Source organism: Equus quagga, chromosome 3, assembly GCF_021613505.1.
Source record: "Equus quagga isolate Etosha38 chromosome 3, UCLA_HA_Equagga_1.0, whole genome shotgun sequence".
In the NCBI taxonomy this organism is placed as follows: Eukaryota; Metazoa; Chordata; class Mammalia; order Perissodactyla; family Equidae; genus Equus; species Equus quagga.
In genome coordinates this window covers 122,737,803-122,759,871 of record NC_060269.1, presented here as the reverse complement: position 1 = coordinate 122,759,871, position 22,069 = coordinate 122,737,803, and the positions used below count along the sequence as shown (strand labels likewise).

Genomic DNA, 22,069 nt, shown 5'->3' with positions numbered 1-22,069 from the left:
CCCACTTTGTTCTTCACGTGGAGATTGGCAGCTCTTATCCTGTATTAGCTTTTCAAAATGCAAGATGATGTTTCTATTCAAACGAAACAGCTTTGGCCCGTGTCAACTTACACGGTCGGTTTCTGCTCCCAGTAGGTAATACACCTGTGCCTTAAGTTTAATCAGGTTTTAACTTGTGTGTGTCTGGACACAAGGAACGAGGACTAGAAGGAGGCTTAGGGAAGCCCAGTAGCTCCAGAAACAGAGAAGCATTCTAAGAGCAAGCATGACTGACCACCCCTGGTGACTACACAAAATGACCAAGGAGAGGAGGGCCCAGAGAGTGTTGCAAGGCAACGGATTCCCTAAAGTCCAAGAGGAGAAGTGACTCTGCTCCTCTTGGATCCTGTCACAAAGCCTTGAGATGGTAATGAGGCATAAGGAAGTAAGGAGTTAGCGGAGGCAAGCCTTGTCAGAGACAGGCACAGAGAGGAGAAGCCCTGGATGAGGAGAATGTGCTGGGATGGGTCAGAGGAAAGGGAGAAGAACTTAGTATTATCCAGCGTACACAGCCGGCTGGCCTTGGCACCATGGCCTTGGGGCTTGGCCACACTGCAGACTTTTGCAGGCTCCCTCAACAGGTCGGACTCCCAGACTGGGATGAAGCCAGAGCAGCTCCTGCTGTTGCCTGGGGCTCATTACTGCCACCTGTGGGACAACTGGGACTCTGTCCCCAGAATGCAGTGATTTGGGCCAGAGATTGCTGTCTCAAATTCAAGAAGCCTCATTCCCAAACTCACTTCTCCTTTTCCTGAACTCCTATGACAGATACTAAGTTGCACATCTCTTAATGCTCTGCTATTCTTGAGAGTAATTCCAGCTCCCCAATTAGCCTCTGAGTCTTGCTTTCTGAACTGAACTCAAAGCTTTTTTTGTCCTCTTTGCTTGATCAATGAGGCCCATCAAGGGGAAGTGACCTGCACAAGGTCTCCCAGCCATGAGTGGTAGGTATGGATGAGCAGTGGGGTCTCCTGATTCTCAACACAGTAGCCCTTCCACCACCCCCTGCAGCCTCTCCCAGGAGCCGTTTGAGGTGAGACGCCCAGTGTATTTTTTTTCATATCCCACAATGCCTAGGTAAGTGCCAAGGGCATCATCACCACTTAATAGCTGATTAATTTTTCTTCTAATGAGAAGAGGCAGTGTATCCAGAGAAAAATCACCCAAACTAATCAAAGCAATATGAGTCCTACAAATTATAAAGAAAGGTGGCAGGAGTCCAGATTAATTTTCTCAGAGAAGAATGAGAAGGGTCATCTCGAAGTATTGAATGAGTTTGGGGAAAATGCCAACCAAAAGTTGTCCTTCTAGAAGAGATACGGGCTTTGGAATTCCAAGGAGAATTTGGAGAGCAGTACTAGTGAACTTCTTAGGGAAGAGAGATTAAAACCAGGAACCCTCTACCGAGGGGGCTGTGGGCTCTTTATTCCTGGGGCGAAGCTTTAAAAACAGGGTGATGAGTTAATTGTCCCCAGGGACCTTCCTGTTTCAACAGAGATGACTACACCAGAGTCACCAGGTTTATTCTGTATCTAGGTTATGATCCTGTTGGGAAAATGCAATCTCTGTGAAACTCATTCCACAACAACACATTAGAGCCTCAACCATCCCATTTTCCAAATTGCTTTGGGAAGAGTCTTTTACATCTTGAAGGAGAGGAGGGCAGTTCACACCTGAGCACACAGACGAGGACACAAAATACTACTTTTACGTCTTCAGAACATCTTCACATATTAGCAATGTGACATGCCCCCGGGCTGGCCAGTGCAGATTTTCTTAATTCTACACCGATGACTCCGGTGGGAAGGGGACTAGCTGGCACGGCGTCACCCCGCTAACACAGCTGCTCAGCACAGGCGCATGCTCATCTCTGCAGCCTGTGTACCTTTCACGGAGAGAGGTCCACAATGAACTCGAGCAGAATGGGAAGCTGCTCTGCATTTAATGCGACGCCCAACTATGCTTGTGTGCCCCTGCGAAATTCTTAGCTCCCTGTGTCAACTTGTCCCCCGTGTTAACTTTTTAATAAGTTTAAAAAAAAGATTTCAGGGGAAATGTTTTATAGATGCTACACTATTTATCAACTGTCTTATCTCTCTGACAGTAAGAGAGCTTTAATCCTCTTAAAGGCCAGATTCTGCTGCAGTCTTCCATTCTTTGGCCGTCCTTGTGACTCTGAAAATCACAGTACAGGCTGGGGAGAAGTGGCAGACCACACAAGCAGCGAGCAAACAATCAACAGTTTCCTGCAAAACGAGGACAACTTGGGGGTTGATTACTATTTACATAGAACTTTGGAGTAAGGTTTTTTTTGCCCTTACTTTAACCTAGGATAAAGCCCCTGGTGACTAAAGCCCAAATCTTTTCAACCAAGACTCTGGAGGCTGAGCCCAGAATGGGCTTCACCGGGGGCACCAGGAAAGGAACGAGGACTTGGGGCACTGGACCCAGGCGCTCCGTTCCAGCTGAACCACAGAGGAACTGTGAATTGATGAACGCTTTAGAAAAACGTGCCCTAACACAAAGGAAAAGGGGAGAGCAATCTGTTCTCTGTAAAGCGAAAAATCACACAAACACGAAATGCAACCAGCCAAAAAACTGATTCAAGGCTTGTTTTGTCTATAAGATGAGTCAACAAACACTCAATCCCATTGGCATAGAGGAAATTCGTTGTACATGTCGTCACTGTTTCCTTTACAGAAATTAGATTAAAACTTCTCACACAGTTTCCACAAGCTGGGACTATCCGCATTTTCATTAACAACCAGTGTGTTACCAGATATTCCCCATTTTAATTTTTTCTGAGGTCTGAGAAAAAGAAACTTATGCTGCTTAACTTAAGCTCTGAGGCATCATAATAGTCCAACTGCTAAAATGATTCCCAAACTCAGGGATTAGAGAGAGAGGGACGTGGCCTTAGAGATGGCATACCTGGGACTGGGCTCAAACCGCCCCCCACCACCACCACCACCTCCAGGTGACTTTATCCACACAGCAGCAAAACCAGTAACTCACCATGACCAATGGGACTGTTGGGAACCATTACATCAGAATTTTTTAAAGAAACTCTTGGAAGACCAAAATCATACACTATATTTAGCTAGGACCGTAGAGTTATCAAACTTTTCTAACATCTTATTTGGTCCTCACAATAACACTATGAGTTTCCCAGACTAGCATTAACACCGTCTCATTTTACAGATGAGAAAAGCGATGTTCAGACAGGTTAAACAACTTATTCAAAGTCACACAGCTCATCTGACAGAACTGAGGTATTCTAGCTCCTACTTTACACTCGTTCCCCTTGGAGCATGACCCTGCATGAGGGACAAAGACTCTGGCTGGTTTTTGCTCTTTTGTCATTTACTGGGAGTCAACTGCTTGGGTACTCCAGTAAAAAAAAAAACACAAAAAACAAACCAAAAAACCCACACATACAAACAAAACCAAAAAACAAAACACACACACACACAAAAACATTTTATTTTCCCTCTCAATCTTTAAAACAGTTGCACGTCTTCGGGCAAACTTGAGCTTATGGTACAGAACTCCCACCACAACCATCGCACCGGGAATTGGAGAACCAAACCAAATGCCTGTTTACAAGGCCATAGGAAGGCCCACCTCCATGCAAGGCAGGACAGCTCAGAGATTAAAGGCTTGGGCTGGGAAGCCAGACTGCTTGGGTTCAAATCTCAGGTCCACCATTTACCAGCCACAGAACTGTGGGCAGGTCACCTAACATGCTGTGCCCCAGCTCCAACTGAAAACAGGAGAAATGTGAGAATGGACCTCCCGGGGCTTGTGGGAGAAGAGAACAGTGGTAACACCACATGGGTGTTTGCTGCAGCCATTTACAGAGGTGCTGGCTGGGTCTAAAGACAGGAAACTGAGCTTGTGGATAATGGCCCCAGACCACCTTGGGATGTCTGTGTCCCGTCCATACTACATACTCAATGAACATCAGCTATCATCATCATTATTTAATCAGAAAGAGCACGGGCTTTAGAGTCTGCCTCAGCCACAGTCAAATTTTAGTTTATCCACACAATAGATCTGTAATTTTATGAAAGTGACTTAGGTTCCTTGAATCTCAGTTTCCTCATCTGTAAAACGGGAAAAAACACATCACCTCTGTTGCAGGTTTGTTCTGAGAATCAGATGACCTGCTGCACGGAGAGCACCCAGTAGGGAGCCCAGCACATGGCTGGAATCAGAGAAAGGCTAGTTTCCTTCTCTGCTCACTCTCTACCATTGCCGAATGATGCAGGTCCACATTGGGTGTCCATCCATTTCATTGTTTCTAGATCTCAACCAAAACGTGGCAGAGATGTATAAGAATATCTGAAGCAGGAGAGATGAGCTTCATATAGGATTTTATTTTCTTTACTAAGTGACACTGATCTATACCATTAGTGAAGAGGGAAAAAATTGTAGGCTTTCTATAAAAATAAGCCTTAGGTTGCTATAGCTCTCATCTGAACTCACAGCTCTGAAAAAAAAGTCAAGCCCTCAGGAGAAGGGCCTTTTGAGAAATCATAAATTCTTGGTTCTAGGTTCCATGTGTGATTTACATGAGCCAACTTTCCAGATTTGCTAGAGACAGGGGTCGCTTGCTGGTCAAACTGACCATTGGTAACGTGGCTGAAGCAGAAAAGTGGGCCCCAGGTGGGGACCTGTCTACCCCCTTCCTGAGCAGCAAGTCTGCTGAGTGGATGAGAGATTGTAATGGAATCCAAAGGGACACATTCCTGCTCTGTGCCCTGAGAAGGTGAACTAAAGCACTGTCTGGCTAGAGATCCGGGTTAGGAATGTGTTGGTTCAATAGCAAAACATAGTCTTAATCAAGCAATTTTTAGTCTGAGGGTCTCTTAAAGTCAACTGAAATTATTTTTAAATTAATCAATTAATTAAAAAAAATTGAGATACAATTGATATATAACATCATGTAAGTTTTAAGGTGTACAATGTGTTGGTTTGATAAATTTACATATTGCAATATGAATACCACCTGAGCGATACCTAACACCTCTATCGTGTCACTTAGTTATCATTTCTTTTTTCTTGTGGGAACAATAAGGATCTAGTCTCTTAGCAACTTTGAAGTTTACAGTACTGTTGACTATAATCACCATGCTGTGCATCAGATCTCCAGGACTGATTTATCTACTGGTTACAAGTTTGTGCCCTTAAACATTTCCCCAATTCTCCCAACCCCCCCAGCCTCTGGTAACTATCACTCTATGCTCTGTTTCTATGAGCTCGGCTTTTTCAGATTCCATGTATAAGTGATATCATACAGTATTTGTCTTTCTCTGAATGACTTCTCTCATTTAGCATAACGCCCTCAAGGTCCAGCCATGCTGTCACAAATGACAAGACTTCCTTCTTCCTTGTGGCTGAATAATATTCCATTGTGTGTGTGTATATATACATATACACACACCACATCTTCTTTATCCGTTCATCTATTGGCTGGCATCTTAGGTTGTCAATTAAAATTATTCACGCGTCATTGCTTAGTGAACCAGTCTCAAACTTTGCCTTCAATATGAAGCGGCTGAAATTCCAGCTGCAAGCTCTCTCTTCCTTCTTTAATTCCAGTAACATTGTAATTCTCGTTCTTAACTGACATTACCATTTTCCTGCTGTATTATTTTCTCTTGTTCCCCTCCCCAGTCTGAAGGATCTCACACCACTCTGCTTGTAATAGCTGTTGAGTAAATACACACCAAATGAATGGATGGATGAATTGGTTGCAGACACTTGTTGAAAGCTGTAACTCTTGGTGTAAGTTCAGAGACTGCAAATATGAAAGCCTGCCTCCTAAAATGATTTCCTTAGAAGCACCAGACCCAGGAGCAGAGGAAGAACTCAGGCTCTGATCTTTGTGACTTCACACTTTGATAAGACTTTAAATAGGAGTTGTACGAGTGAGAGGATGGTGTGGCTTAGCTAAAACGGCTTAGTGTCTGAATTATTCTAACAGTCCTATAGGAAGAACCATCATTTCTGTACCAATTTTATTAACTGCAAAAAAATACGATGTGTCTGCATTACTACCTCAATGCTGATACTGGCATTAATTTCTCAGGCAACAGCCCTGAGACAACAAGGCCTGGTATCTTTTGGCAATTTTCTAGGTAGACTTGGAATGCCAGCTTCAGGACCCCCAGGTCTTGACCAGCTGGCCCTTCCTGGAGGACTCCCCTGCTAGATGAATGTACCACTGCTGTTTCTGCCTGAGGCTCTTCAGATCTTTGACAATCCATGGCCCAGAATTCTCTGCCAGGATCCCACGGAGCAAGGTTCATGCACCTGCTGCTCCAGCACTCTCAGGATGCCCATCTCCACCACTGCTCCTGGCCGCTGCCCATCGCCTCACCCGTTTCCTGCTACATTCCTTCAGGGGAAGAGGGAAGTCTGCCTTTCCTTAATTAGCTTTTCCAGGCATCTGCCCACCACAGGGTGCAGCTGCCGACAGTTGGATAACAATGCATCTCATTTCAACAGGGCCCTTCAAAACCCGGGGGTTCACATGGCTGCCAATTCCTTGACTGCTCATTCAGGCAAGTGTAGTGACCAGAAGTTAATAAGGGAATGGAAGCCGTGGTTCTGCCAGAAACACAGCATTATGCTTGGCCGTGTTGGCAAACAAAGGGAAGAAAACCGTTTTAGAAACACAAAAGCTGTCCTCTGGGCTAGGAGACAAAATGAGCATCATCCAAAGCCAATGGCTTTAGTGTCCAAGAGGCAGTGAGTGTCAGCTCTGCTCAGTGGAAAACCACACTGGACTATGGTGGGGAAGCCCAGCTTTGAGTTCTGCTCTTCCATGAGGACAAATGATGCATTCTTGGGGAGATCACTTTGCTTCTCTCTGCTCCTTCCACTTCTCCTAAGGCTTGAATGAGATGGTCCTTATCTTCTCTCTGTTAATGTTCACCTAAAAGCCACGCATGAGACAATGAATCTTGTTCTGGTAGGACTTGGTATGTTTGTCATTGGCTCTGTGCCTTGATTTCTTGATTATCAATTGTGTTGACAATCATGCCCTTCACTAGGGGAATTTTCAATGAATGACTGAAATGTGGGAATCACATTTGTCGCAGATGTATGTCCCAAAGATAGAAGCAAAAAAGCTTCCCATCCTACCTGCTCTCTGCAGTGTGACCTTGCCACTCTTGCTCAAGAGGTGGAGTCCATTTCTCCACCCTTGGATCCGGGCTGTGACTGCTCTGATCAATGGAATGTGATGGAAATGACAGGCTGCCATTTCCAGGAACGTTCTTACCTCACCTGGTAGCTTCAGCTTCCTGCTTCTTGGAAGCCAGACACCACATAAGAAATATACTGGCCTACCCAGAGACCACCACTGTGAGAAGCTCAAGCCACATGGAGAGGCCTTGATGGACGAGATGCCACGTGAAGAGAGAGAATGCCCAAGAGCACTGAGCCACCTGGCACGTGAGGGAAGAAGCCATCTTGGAAGTGGATCATCCAGTCCCGCCTGCGCCAGCTGCCCCCATGTGGATCAGAAAGCAACTGCACCCCGAACCCTTCCCAAATTCCTGAACCCACAAAATAATGAGGAAAACAAACGGTGGTTTTAAGCTACCAAGTTTTGGCGTAGTTTGTTACATAGATCACAGGCATAGATAACAGAAACAACGTTATCTGCAGTATTGGACAAACAGGGAAAAACCTCACCTTAATAGATCTGTTCCCAAAAGCTTTTGCTGAAAACGAACACAAATTTACACACAAAATTATTTTAAAATCTCCTGTACTTACATTTACATTTTGGGGGAGAATCACTAAATCCTGTTGCGATGCAAGGACACTCTAGGTTAGGCAGCATCTCCTTCTGGGAAATCACATTGAATTGGCCTGTTTGCTGTCTGCCCCTTGAAGGCATTGTCTATTCCTCTATGTAAGAGGAACAGTAATCATGGCTGGTGCCCAAAGAAGGCTTATGATGTGCCAGGGATGCTTCCAAGCACTTGACACATACCTTAGGTCTATAACACATCAACTCACTTAACGTTGACCATAGAGCCTTGAGAGTCAGGTGCTATTATTATTCTCACTCTACAGATGAGGAAACTGAGGTACAGACAGGCTAAGTAATTTGCCCAAGGTCACCCAGCTAGTAAGCAGCAAAACCTGGCTTTGAACCCAGGCAGCCTGAGTCCAGAGTCCATGCTCTTAACCACAACTTACAGCCTCTCCTTGAGCATTAAGCATTCAATACATGTTTTTGACTCAATTACTGAATCAACAGCAGAAATCAAATCCAAACTTCTCACACAGATCAGAATTTCTGAAAGAAAAAACCCGTGCCACACAGACAAAAGTCAATTATATGAAGGACACGCAGACATAAAATCCCATATAAATGCTAAGTAATGATAATGAATTTGCTACACAGACCAGAAATAAATCTGAATGAGAAAAGATACTCCCTACCCCTTCCTGTTTATCTATTAGTGCTAATAGAGTCAGTAGCCGCTAATATAATTACTTCATGAAAATCTATGCTAATAGGAACCAAGGGAAGGCACAGATAAATAAAGCGTACAGATGAATCTTAGAGCCTCAGGTTCACTCACCATTCATTTCAGGAAGTTCCTCCACCAAACCGACTAACCAACTGATTTGTATCATCTCCTTCCTTTTCTCCCCATCTGGGGCAGGTTGTAACAAAAGGATAAGAAGACAAACAAAGCTTTCACAAAAACCAGGGCCTGGAGAAAAAAATCCCCGAGCAGCTGAGAGCTGGTTGCAAAGGGCCATACAGAACTGGAAGGTAGAAAGACTATGTCGACCTCCCTGCAGAAGATGCACAAAAGGATACCTTATTTATCAGGTTGCAAACTTTTTACTCTTGCTACTCAAAGTGTTTTGTGCAGACCAGCAGCATCAGCATCACCTGAGAGCTTGACAGAACTGCCATCCTTGGTCCCGCCCCAGAACAATGGGATTTGCCAACATGTGCAGGAAGTTTGAAAGCCTTAGATTGGACCTTGTGAGTCTGGGGGGACAGTGAAAAGCAAGGGGGGGGGGGGGGTCTGTCCTCAAGCAATGACCCTCCAGCTCCCACACCATGCTTACCTCCAACATCTCTGCCAACTCCACCCAAAACACCCAGGCGGCCAAAGTGACCTCAAAGGTCAGGGAAGCAGTAACTGGGAGCGCGTGGGCATGACACTTTCTTGGGTTTTGGAGTTGACTGCATCTGAGTTGGAGTCCCAGTTCCACCAGTTCTTGACTGGTGTAAAACACCATTATGTAACCTGCTCAAAGCACCAGTTTCTTATCTGTCATCTGAGGAAAATCACCATGATGCCTTGTGTTTGCAAGAAAATTGCATGTAAGTGCCTAGCACGGTGCAGAGCCCAGGTGGAGCGTGTGCTGAGAACAGGGAGCCAGCTCCCGCCTCCAGCCCCGGCTCACAGCACTTTCTTTCCTTCCCCAGACACGGAGAGAGATCAGACCGAACTATTTCATCTCCAGATGCCATACATAAGGACTGCTCCATTTCATTTGGAACCTCAAAATTTCTCAGGACCAGAAGTGACTTCTGAGATGATGACACATTCATTGTACAGATGAAGAAGCTGAAACCCAGAGAATTTAACGCTTGGACAACAAAATCTTCCTCACCCAGTTCCTTTATTATGGATTTTAAAGAAAAATGTTTTAAACACAGTGATAAGAACATCTCCTCACAAATATCCTGAAAATGATTTGTTATACACTGAGGGAAGACAGTAGGATAGGGTGGTCAGAGGTCCTGGACACCCACTTGTGAATGCCATCTCCACCACTAACCAATTGTGTGACCCTAGGAAAGTTATTTACTCAAATTTCCTGGGATTCACTTTTTTCACCTGTAAAGGAGGCCCATTAGATCATTTTGAATGTCACTTCCAGCCATAAGGAATTCAATGATTACAAATGAAATGCCGATTTCTTTAAAGATGTAATTTTCAATATTGTCCACTAGGAGGCAGAACGCCTCCTTTACAGAAGCCGGAGCAGAACAACACAAAGGATAGGAAAGAACTCTAAGGAACTAGTACACATTTTTCAAATCACTAAATTTTCTGCAATTCAATTATAATTGATTTTTATTTTAGTTTTGACCATTCTCATCAAGCATTTGGCCAGCAATATGCCACGTGCCATGAGGAAAGGAAAATTTTATAGGGCTAAGTTAGGATTTTAAGGTATGTACGTAGGATGAGCACAGGGGGCAGCTGCAAAATAACAGGAATTTAGCAGCGGAAGCTACTTGACCCCCAGAATATGGCAAGGAGCGCCTTCTTGAGAAATGAAGCAGGAGAGGCAATTATCTACAAAAAGTTTGAAGACAGAAAATTTTAAAACATTTTCACATGGAAAAGTGACACAAAATAGAGAAATAAATGAGGAGAGAAAAATATTTAAGAGTACAATAACAAATAAAGTTTTGAATTTAAAAATGCATAGGGACTAAATACAACGTGATATCTTGAATTAGATCCTGGAGCAAAAAAAACGACACTAGAAGAAAAACTGATAAAATCAGAATAAAGTGTTAGTTAATAGTTTTGTACCACTGTTAATTTCTTAGTTTTGACACATGTACCAGGTTTAGGTAAGATCAGGGGAAGCCAGGTGAAGGCTATAAGGGAACTTTTCTGTGCTATCTTTGTAACTTTTCAGTAAATCTAAAATTACCCCAAAATAAAATTTTTAATTAAAAAAATGCACAGAAAATAAGAGGAAAAAATGGACAAGAATGGACAGAAACCCAGAGTTTTATAAGAAACGCCCTGTCTTGATGATAATATAAGAAGGGGAAATGTTATAGTAGGAGGTAATAGCTAACATGGAATAAAACAAAGATGAATAAATAAAATGACAAAGCCTAGAGAACAGTGAGCAGTGGAAAAAGAGGCATCTCCCAGGATATTACTGATGGAATTACTCGCCGCTGTCACCTCTCTGAAAAGCAATTTTGCAATAAGTGACAGAAGCCATAAACTGATAGCCTTTGACCTGGTAATACCAGTTTTAGTAGCCTATACCAAAGAAGTAATTTAAAAGAAAAAAAAGTAAGCTATTTATACGCAGTTGTAGCTACCTGCTCTGTAGTACTGGAAATTGCTCTTGTGACTACTGGGTGCCTAGACAGACTATGATGCTATTAATTCAACGGAATATTATAATGGAATTAAGAATGACAAACCTGAGAATTATGGAAAGGAATCTGTGACATAGTTTTTTGTATGTGTGAGGAAGACTGGCCCTGAGCTAACATCTGTTGCCAATCCTCCTCTTTTTGCTGAGGAAGTCTGTCACTGAGCCAACATCTGTGGTAGTCTTCCTCCATCTTGTATGTGGGATGCTGCCACAGCCTGGCTTGATGAGCGATGCTAGGTCTGCGCCCAGGATCCAAACCTGTGAAACCCCAGGCCACCAAAGTGGAGTGTGCGAACTTAGCCACTATGCCACTGGGCTGGCCCCTGTGAAATAATTTTTAAAGAGCTCAGTACATGTGATGTATATCCAAATTGGATCCTGGAACAGAAAAAGAACATTAGTGGAAAAAATGGGAAAATGTGAATAAACCCTCTAGTTTAGTTAATAATAAGGTTTCAACATTAATTTCTTAGTTTTGATCATTGTACCATGATTATGAAGACATTTTTATTAGGGAAAGCTAGGTGAAGGGTATATGAGAATTCAATCTTTACGGCTCTTCTATAAATTTACAATTATTTTAAAATATAAAGTTAAGGAGCTCAGAATTATACACACACTCATGCACATATTGCTATCAATGACAAAAAATATTTTTTGTATAAAAAATTAGGTAGGCTCAAAAAACATTTTCATAGTTATAAAAATACTTTGCTTTTTTTGGCGCGGGAGAGAGAGTGGATGTGTGTGTGTGGTCATCTTACACTGCCATTGCTATTTAGAGGTTTCACTGAGCAACTGATTATCAAGATGCCCACACTCAGCGGCTGGAGAGGGTTTCAAAATATCCAAATCCTAATAGTCTAAAAATGATCTTTATTTTTTCAGCATGTAAATTTCACTTAGGGCATAAGAAAGACATTTTCGATAATCTTTTTAGCAATCATTCCTCAGGGACTATATTTAAAATTCTATCATACATGAAATTAAATATTTTTTTCTAAAGAAAGGATACTTTCTGTCTGTTTTGGAGGTGCTAGGTTTCCTGTCCTTGGCAGACTGAAAGAATGGAAAAGGTTATCTAAGGAGGTAACTTACTTCTACCAAGGAGCCTGAACATCTGGGAAACCCAGATCTTGCCACTTCTCCATTCTTAGGCGCCTGAGGCAGCAGTGAAGGGTGAGGAGTGACTAAGAGGGCGGATAGGAGAGGACAGAAGGCGGTGGTGATGGAGAGCTTCCCCAAAGGGGCTTCATTAAAGTCACTTCTCAACTCACTGACATCTTCAAAATTTGTAAAAAATAATTCATTTAGGGCTGTTGGATTTTGAAACAGTTGAAATTCTGAAAGATTGTCTTGGCCTTCCCCACAGGGTTTCCTGGGTCCACTTCCATTAGTGGGTGGAAGGACCCTGCATCCAGAGAAGGACAACGAGACCCCTCGATTTCCTCAGTGGGACATCAACCCGCCATCTGCCTGGTGTATCTAAAGTGCACAGCTCTGCCAATCCCCAGCAACGCAGCTTAGCTCCAATCCAGCCCCCTGTTCCCTCCTGGGCCCAACTTTCATCATAAGCCTAGTTGAAACTCCAAGAGGTGGTCTGAAAAAACCTGCAGCCCATCGATTCCACTTCTAGAGTCTAGAGTTCATCTCTGCCTCAAGTTGGACCAGAAAGCTGGTCCACACTGTCATGATCCTCTACCAATTTACTTGAAATGAATTTTGCTGGGGTGTTTGTCTTTCGCTTCCAATGAGTAATGCTATGCAATACCAACTGTCAAAATCCAAATTTCTATATATTATATATTTGGAATACTGTTGAGGACTCTGATCACATTATTCCATGGTAGCTCCTAAATGAAGCTCCAAGTCAGACTTTTCTTTAGACATTCTAGTGAGCACGGGCTCTGGAGCCAAATAGCCTGGAATCAAATCCTGACTCTACTATTTACTGGCTGTTAACCTTTTGATGTCTCAGTTTCCACATTTGCAATATGGAGATAATGACACTTAGCCCATTGAATTTTTGCGAGGAAGAGAGTCACCAGAAATAAAGTCTTTAGGACCATGCCTGGCAAAAAGTTAGCATTCAATAAATACTCACTATTACAATTATTTTATAATGAAGCACTAGAAAAACCATCACACAGCATAAGGAACTGGAATGCTTTTGCCTTATGCATAGTGTGATTCACACAAAGCAGAGTTCTGAAACCCTTTTCCCCTACCAACATGCTTGGGGTCCTCAAGAGTGACGATGACTTTCCACAGCACAGGGGACCTTCAGAATCTCAGGTGGGGCAGGGGCAGCTGGAAGCATGAAGTTTGCAAAAATCCTTTCAAGATTCTGAGTTGCCCTTAGAGATTCATGCCATTCACCCTAAGAATCCTCCATGTAAAGAATCACCAGGAAGCACAAAAATGAACCTAAAGGTCAATTTTCCTAACTATGCAGAGACCTATGCTTTCCACAGCCATGTTTTTCCCTTCTCCCCAGTCTGATCTGTCCTAACTCCGTCTACTGTCCCAATACAGACAGATGCACCTGCCTATTCCCTTATATTTTCTGAGCCTTTTTAAGAAAGCGTCCGTTCTTATATGTCTTCTCAGATCTTTTGTGGAACAAAGTAGGATTTAAAATAATACAACACAAGTACTTTTTTGTTTAGAACTCAGTACAACTTCGGTAACTTACGACAAAGCTGAGCATCCTTATTAACACGAACAAATTCATAATAGGTGTTGGAACAGACACGCTGGCAATAGAAAGGGGGCAGACAAAGAATTCAGTAAGCAATACAACTGGGATGGGGAAAAAAAGAAAGCACTGACTCAGGTAATATTTCCACCAGGCCTTCTATTCCTATTACCAATTCAATCTCTATTCCACGCGTCACCTTCCCTGCCCACTCCTGTCAACTTCACCAGGTGGCTTTACTGACATCACTGCCCCAGCCCTGACGGTGGCCAGAGATGCTGCTGCTGCTCGCCCCTCCTCCTCCAGCCTTTGCTGAGAGCCCTTGTAAAACACCTGATGGCAGAGCAAATTATTCACAGCCCACCTTCCTGTTTTCCTGCATCCTTTCCTCACCATAAAATTTATCTTTAAAGCCCAGCATGTTACCAGGAGCCCAAGGACCTGTTCAGAACACTGCTGGCTCTAGAGTGGCCTTCATCCGATCACGCTGTGCTTAGCATGAAACTCAGTAGTCTAGGAGCAGCGGAGATTTCCAGTGCGAGCCCTGAAATTCTTACAGAATCAATGCCAATATGGCAGTTTCTGGCAAAGCAGTCAAGGTTTTGAACCCGCATGTTGTTCCCCCACTTTAAGGAACCTATTTGCTGTTTTATTCATAGACACAGATCTACTTTGGGATTCAGAAAAAGTATCTAGGACCAGCTACATAATTTGCAAATGAAAATGAAATGTGCAAAATAAAAATGCAGGGCCCCTTGTTCAAAAAGTAGGAAAAAATTTAAAAAGTACTAAGACACGAAGCTTTTTCCTTCTTCTGCATTCTGTCTCTTGACCAGTTACGCTGTTTTTCAGTTACTATTTAATGTCATGCTCCCTCGGACACGAGGATACTAGCAGGGTGAGTGCCGACCATCACAGGCGCCCAGGGGCTCTGCCCACCCCCACAGACCATCAGCTTCTGGGCTCCCCCTCCCACCAGCTGCCGGACCAATGTACCACACCCTGACCGGGGCTGGGGAAATTGAGCCAGGAATCCTTCTTCCCCAGGGACCCACCACCCCAATCCAGAGCAGACGGGTGACTCTCAAGTGCATTGCAACATCTATGCCAGAACACATTAGGTACCTAGATTGGGAGTAGGCAGGGCCCCACCCTTACTACGTCACCACTGAATATACCAGGCACTGTCACAGCCTAGGCTGGGTAGGCCACTGCTTAGCCCCTTCTGGAGATGCCATGGAGATTGTGTGCTCCATGCCAACTCTCCTCATGCTCATACCTAGGCCCCTACTGAGGAGGAAGGCAGTAGTAATTGCTGGGTGGGGGCAGGGATGGGGAGGTCTGGCAGGACCCGGGGTGCCAAGGAGCAGGGGAACAGGCAGTCAAGAACCACCCAGAGAGGTAGGGAGGTAACTGGACTGTGTAAGAGCCAAGGCTCCAACCCAGGAGTGCACGCTCCATTGCCTCAATGGACTTCTCTTATAAAACACAAACTCAAAGATAAAATCATTACGAATTTCAAGACGGCAATCCGTACAGCATTAAAACCCCTTGAAAGGGGCCCTGATTCTCAGCATAAGACGCTGTCTAACTGCACTGGCCACCTGCCCTTAACGCTGGCCCTGCTGGTACTCCAACAAAAGTCCAGAAGCAAAAGTTCCCTCTCACTTTCCATCATAAAACACGCCTGTGTTTATGACAGGGATGGCACCTTGCACAGGGGTGAGGCTACACGGGAGGAGGTAGGCGGGAAGGTCCCACACCACCTGTTCAACCACCCCTCCCACTGCATTGCAAAGCAGAGCCTGCTTTATCTCCAAAGGCTTCTGAAGCTCAGCCATTCAAACAATAATTTTAACTTATCACATCGTGCAAAGAATTGACGTAGTGGATACAGGCAGGGTCTTGATGAACACAGAAATCCTCCCAAACCTAACTTGGCCTAGGGATTTACTTTAAGTGTCAGGAGATTAGGAAAGAGAGAGGATGGAGGGAGAACTACTTATTAAGTGCCCCTGGGTTGACGGTTTATCAAAACTGGGCCATTATCCAAAGTCACGACTGATGCAAGAATATAAGCTGGTGGCTGAAAGCACGTTTCTTACAAACCTTGGCTTCTGGGTCACTGTTGATACTACAAGAATCGTCATCATCAGCATGTGGGGCACTTCTAGGAAGAAAAACAGAAAATTGGACTTAGAATTCTATTGCCAACTCCAGCTGCACAAAGCCACACATTATGGCAGGTCCTTCCAATGCCCTACCTGAGTTTCAAAGATGCATAACGTAGTGTTGCTCCTTCAAACTCTTTTAAGCTGGGGTCCGGGTTAACTGTGGCTGCATGCAAATCCTAGAGGAAAATAGATCCCTGTTAATGGAGAAAGGGGGAGGGCCCATTACATGGCCTCCAGTATCAAAGGGGAGGAGAGTCCTCCTGGCATGAGGCTGAGAGCGTACGTGAGCTTAGGCAGAGAAAGGCATGCATGCAAGGACTGCCGGATGCTGACTCGGTGCAAGCGTCGTTCTTACAAGACAACGGGGAACCTGGGGCAATCAGCTTGAAGTGATTCACAACGGGAGACATCAAAAAAAGGCCACACGTGTGTGAGCTGGACGGCCCTAGCAAGAAGCCCCATCACTGCGTTCCTGTGGAATGCATGATAGTCATGAAGAAGAAAAATATACAGCCACGGCCATGCAAAAAGGACACAATAGCAAATGATCTGAGATCTGACAATATACTTGCCTTCCAAATGTCACTATTAATCTTTCCCCCATTCAGAACAGCAAAATCACTCCATGGCTGTTTCTAGACATACAATTATTCACACAGGAAAAAGCACATTGATTTAAAAAAAAAGAAAGAAAGAAAGAAAGGAAAGGAAAGAAAAAAAAAAACACAAGACACTGTTGTTAGCATTGATATTCACAGGATGGGTTAGGGAACAAATTCACTCTAACAGCAACTTGTTAGCTCACTCTGTCTAGATCTAGATTACCACCTGAAGACCAGGGCAGGAGGAAGGAGATGGAGCTTTAACCACTTTCCAAAACAAAGGACTGAACATTAGTAGCAGACAGTGAAACCATTCTCTAAATGTGGCCTTAAAAGCACACAATATGCTTCCACGTGTTAAATGCCTAGCATCCCTAACTCCATAAGAAACTTTTCCCCTTCCATTAACCACACAGAACTGTTTTCCGGAGGTGGAGTGGAATGAGGGATGATACTTGTGAGTGTGCTGGTTTGGAAACTGAGGAATGTCTGTGGCTAAGGGCATAAAAGCTGGAGGTCAAAATTATTTTCCTCTAAAAAAGACAATGAAGGAGAAAGAGGGTAAGGAACACAGCCTCAACATCTTGCTGAGATTTAACCCAACAAAAAACAGCCCCAACAATCTAATGTAAATTCCTCTAACTCATAAAAAGCTCTACTTCCCTGCCAGACAAGCCCCTTCACAAATTAATATTTGATCACGAGATGACTTTCTAAACACAATTATAGAAGCAAGCATGAAGCCTTGCCCTATTGGCAGAATTCTTGCACTTGACTTTTGAATCTAAACAACTCCTTCCATTCACCTTGGGCAACAAGGAAATGTTTCTTTCTTTCTACTCTATTGAGTAAATATTCATATATTTTTCATCCAAGATTTTGGGAAATAAATAATACTAATAAAACACCCATGGCCATCCTTCTGAATTTGTTCCACTGATTTGTCAGGCAAATCTCTTTTCTTGTATAATAAATCAACAATGGAAACTTTTTAACTAAGCAACTTTTCAACTAAAGTTCTTTGAAAATGAGTAGGGAATATCGACCCATAACTTTCGCTCATAATGTTAAGAGAATTTTTTCTAAAACCAAGCAGAAGCAGCTAAGGTCAAAGGTTCCATGTGTTGAAAGATACATTTCTTTGACCCTGTGGACTGTAGGTGGGCAAAGTCATTGCAAATTTAGATCCATTGTCACTACTGCACAGTTGGTATCATTGTTGCTTTCTTTTTCGGACTAGGAACCTGAACTGCAGTTTTTCCAAATAAAATAGAACTTAGACCACTGCATTTATTTTTTTTTAAATAATCTCTTTTATTGAGGAAAAGAGCAGGAATGCTGCCTTATCTCTCCTCATTCCATCTCCAAAAGCAATGCTCAGCCAGCTGGGGGGACGTGTGAAGCCCCTAAAATGGGTGGAGGGTTTGTACATGTGTGCTTTCCTGGGGAGAAGATCCCCAACTTTTCTCATATCTTCAGAGGGGCCAGTGACCAAGAAAGGTTTAGGATCACCATCATTTAAGTACTCATGATAAGAACGTGAAATATCAAAAATTTTAAGCTAAAATTTTTTTTAATTTCATAAAGATTGGCACCTGAGCTAACACCTGTTGCCAATCTTCTTTTCTTCCTTCTTCTTCTCCCCAAAGCACCCACTACATAGTTGTATATTCTAGTTGTGAGTGCCTCTGGTTGTGCTATGTGGGACGCCACCTCAGCATGGCCTGACAAGTGGTGCCATGTCCGCACCCAGGATCCGAGCGGGAGAAACCCTGGGCTGCCGAAGCAGAGCACATGAACTTAACCTCTCGGCCACCGGGCCAGCCCCTAAAATTTCCTTTTAAAAGGCAAAACAAGCCTATTTGACCCCAATTTGTTATCACTGTTTGAATGTGTGCAGTATTTGTTTTTCATTTAATTTGAACATTGAAAAAGGCTATCAGATGGTGATTACGAAGACTCAGGGTAACCATGTTCTTGAGGCAGAAATTAAAAAAAAAGAGGAGGTGTCTGACAAAAGGAATCTGAAGTCAGAAATTATCCCCAAAAGATACTGTGTTGGAACCAGAAAGAAAGAGTACTTTTTAAAACATGTATTCAGAAAACCTTTAGTATTTAATTAAAATAGTTCTGTGTGTGTGTGTGTTTAAAACTTTTCATGTATTTACTCTTTGTACATAGGGGTCCCTACACAGTAAAAGTTGATTACAGTTCTAAGACTATATGACTCTACTCTCATGCCACGGAGACACCAGTCATCTTGCAAACTTATAACAATCACCTTTGACAGATTTAAATAAACAAAGGCCCTCTACGGTGATTTTGCAAAAGCTTAAAATAACTTGGGTACTCCTAAAGAAACCCTTTAGGACAAAACTCAGGTAAGGAAAAAAGGGACTAACATTCTATGTTATAACTAGGCCAAAAGACCATTTTTCCCTCCTATATTTAAAAATATTCATTTTTAGAAATTTTCTCCCCCATATAAGTGACCACAATTTTTCTTTTTTAAAATTCAGGGCAATGAAAGACAAAAACAATTTGTCTTAAATTTTAGGAACTCCATATTCTATTCGTCTAATATTTTTTAATGAAGAAGAGAGAATATAATAGTTTAGCTAAAGAATTTTTTAAGAAACAACCCAGCCTGTAGTCTGGGTGGTGGGAGTGAGAGGAGAAAGAAGAGAAGAGACAAGAAGAGAGGAAAAGGCAGGTGGAGCAACATCCTCAGGAAAGACACAGACACGGAGAAAGGGAACAAGGGTAGCTACAGAAGAACAGAGACTATCTTCCATGAGCAATGACCTCCCAATTGATAGTCTTTCAGGCAGCGCAGCTAAAGCCTGGCACAGCTGAGAGGTTCTGGTGCCAGAGTTACAGCCAAGCATGTACTCTCCTGGTGCTCATCTTGACCCCGATGACAGTGATCACAGTCAGCTCTGGGAGAGCCCTGGAGCCCAGCCCCTCAGCGACAGTGGGGATTGACCCAGAGCCTTGAGCATGGTGCCCATCATGACCCTTCATGGTCTTTCAGCATGGCACCCTCATGACCACATAGCAGAAGCTGTGCCAGGGTGGACCCACTACGGGCAACCAACTGTATAACCTTGACTGCTAAGCGCTTTTCTCTTCCATACTTCTCTTCTAGGATCTTGGAAAGCAATTCCACAAATCAAACAAAAATGATGCCTTCTCCTTCTTCAGGAAAAAAGCTAGTAGTAGAGTTGACCCTTTGACAGTGTCAACGGGGTGTTCTTGAGGATCGGGTCTGAGAGGATGAGAAAGTCTCTATACAGTGGTATCAAATGCAAACTGGAGAGCCAGGCTGGAGGGTGGAACCTGCTGAGAACTGGGTAGGGAGGAAAGCGTTCGAATGTTTGACATGGGCTTTGGCGAAGCTGTAATCACATCATCTGTGCGTGCACTTCAGAAGTTCTGAAGTTAATGCAGCCTGCTTGAAAGCCCAGGTTCAAATATTGCCTCTGCTTGCACCTGCTCATGAGCTCAGTCCCTCATCTATCAAACAGGGCTAAGACGACCTCCCATTAGAGTGTGGACAAAGTGAGATCAAGAACGTCATCCCTCAGCCTGGGCACTCGCGCCTGGGTATTGCCTGCCCAGGCAGTTTCCTTACCCTCTAGTCTTTCCATGAACAAAAGAAATAAGGCCATTTGTAAGAATAAAAAGTTTGGGGGACTATGGACTACAAAGTGTGATGAATTATGCTTCTTAATCCTCTTTTGTCAAGACTTCAGCCTTCGTTTGTGCAGCCTTGATAAATGGCAGAGCACCTGGAATTCTGGAATTCCAAGGAATGGGCCAGGCAGTGTTCATGAGCATTGTATCCACATATGTGTGTCTATTTTTCCCTTCTTTTTAAAATGCTGTGTTTTGTTGGATGCAACATTATCAGAAGAATAGAGTTATAGTTTATCATGCAAACACAATCCAGAGAAGTAAAAAAATATATATATTTCAAACCAGTAAACAGACTGACAAACACTTGTGTGATGACATGAGTCTCCGTGAGCAGCAGTGCAATGCAGAAACAGTAAGCTAGGGAAGGGTCATCGGGGGCCCAGGGCTCTGGTGCTGGCTTTATCACTGCAGCAAGTCAACTAAGAGTTCCCTCAGCTACGAAGAAGGTATTCCTTCATTCAGCAAATATTTAATGAACTTCACCATGTACCAGGCACTGTGCCAGGTGCTGGGGACACAAGATGAGGGGCACAGGTCCTGACCCCACAGGAGGGAGACTGACATGCCACAAGTAATACTACTACAAAGAGACACTGTGGAACAAGGGCTTTCAGGGCAGAGGGGTGAGAGCAATAAGTCCCAGGAGATGCTAAGATGAGGCCAAAGAATTTAAGAGGAAGTCACATAGATAAAAACAGGGAGACTAGATTCACTAGAGGACCAGCTCTTATACTTCCTCAGCATAGAATCACCCAGAAAGCTTATGGTAAAGACAGACTCTCAGGTCCCACCCCTGGAGAGTCTAGCTCAGCTGCCTGGAGTAGGACCAAGGAGCCAGCATGTTCTACAAGTCCCAGAGATGATCCTGGCCACAGTCTTTGGCTCCCAGGCTGAGAAATACTGACATAGCATTCACTAGGCCTTTCTTGAAGGTTCCTGACAGCTCTAAAACGTCATGATTACTTTTTTGTGTGTGTGCGAGGAAGATTCACCCTGAGCTAACATCCATTGCCAATCCTCCTCTTTTTTTTTTTTTTTTTTTTTGCTTCAGGAAGATTAGCCCTGCGCTAACATCTGCATCAATCTTCCTCTCCTTTATATGTGGGATTCCTCCACAGCATGGCTGATGAGTGGAGTAGGTCCGCACCTGGAATCTAAACCCATGAACGCAGGCCACCAAAGTGGAGCACATGGAACTTTAACCATTTTGCCACATGGCCAGCCCTAAATGTCATGATTACTTGATCAGGTCAAGAAGTTCAGTAAAATGATGATAGGCTGGCCCCTTTATGTTACCTTATTTCTAATTGTTTATGAAAATCGTAGGTTCCAATGCCATACGTGGATTTTGCCCCTCCTAAGGAGTTAGCGGCTCAGCCTCCCACATGAGCAATGCAGCAAGAAGAGTGAATTATGATCAAGAAGGAATCAGAGTCCTGAGAAACAATTTGACCTTCCCTTGCTTCAGACCCACTTTCTCCTCCGTACCATCTTCCTAAGGAACTGGGAAACACCTTCAGTTAGAAGGATTTTAAGTAAGACTTGCCTACGGGCCAATGGTTATTCCTAAAAATATTTTGTGTGGCTCCCTCTTCTCTCTAAAATTCAACATCCAAGTAATTTGGAACAAATCAATGGATTGGAGGGAAATCATCATGGGCCAAATTTCA

General features: G+C 43.6%; 1 protein-coding gene across 7 annotated transcripts in view; it reads right to left on the bottom strand.

The window, feature by feature from the left end:
* The window catches only part of LOC124237137 (amyloid beta precursor protein binding family B member 2), a 368,014-nt gene that overhangs the window by 95,801 nt on the left and 250,144 nt on the right, over window positions 1-22,069 (bottom strand). For 5 of the 7 annotated variants that reach the window (XM_046656484.1, XM_046656479.1, XM_046656481.1 and 2 more), the window contains 3 exons: window positions 16,671-16,733; window positions 16,189-16,274; window positions 16,034-16,094 (listed from right to left, as the gene is read on the bottom strand). In XM_046656484.1, the coding sequence (XP_046512440.1) occupies window positions 16,034-16,094; window positions 16,189-16,274; window positions 16,671-16,733 (210 nt within the window). The remainder of the gene's footprint in view (window positions 1-16,033; window positions 16,095-16,188; window positions 16,275-16,670; window positions 16,734-22,069) is intronic. The other 2 variants (XM_046656486.1, XM_046656485.1) reach the window with 1 other exon arrangement.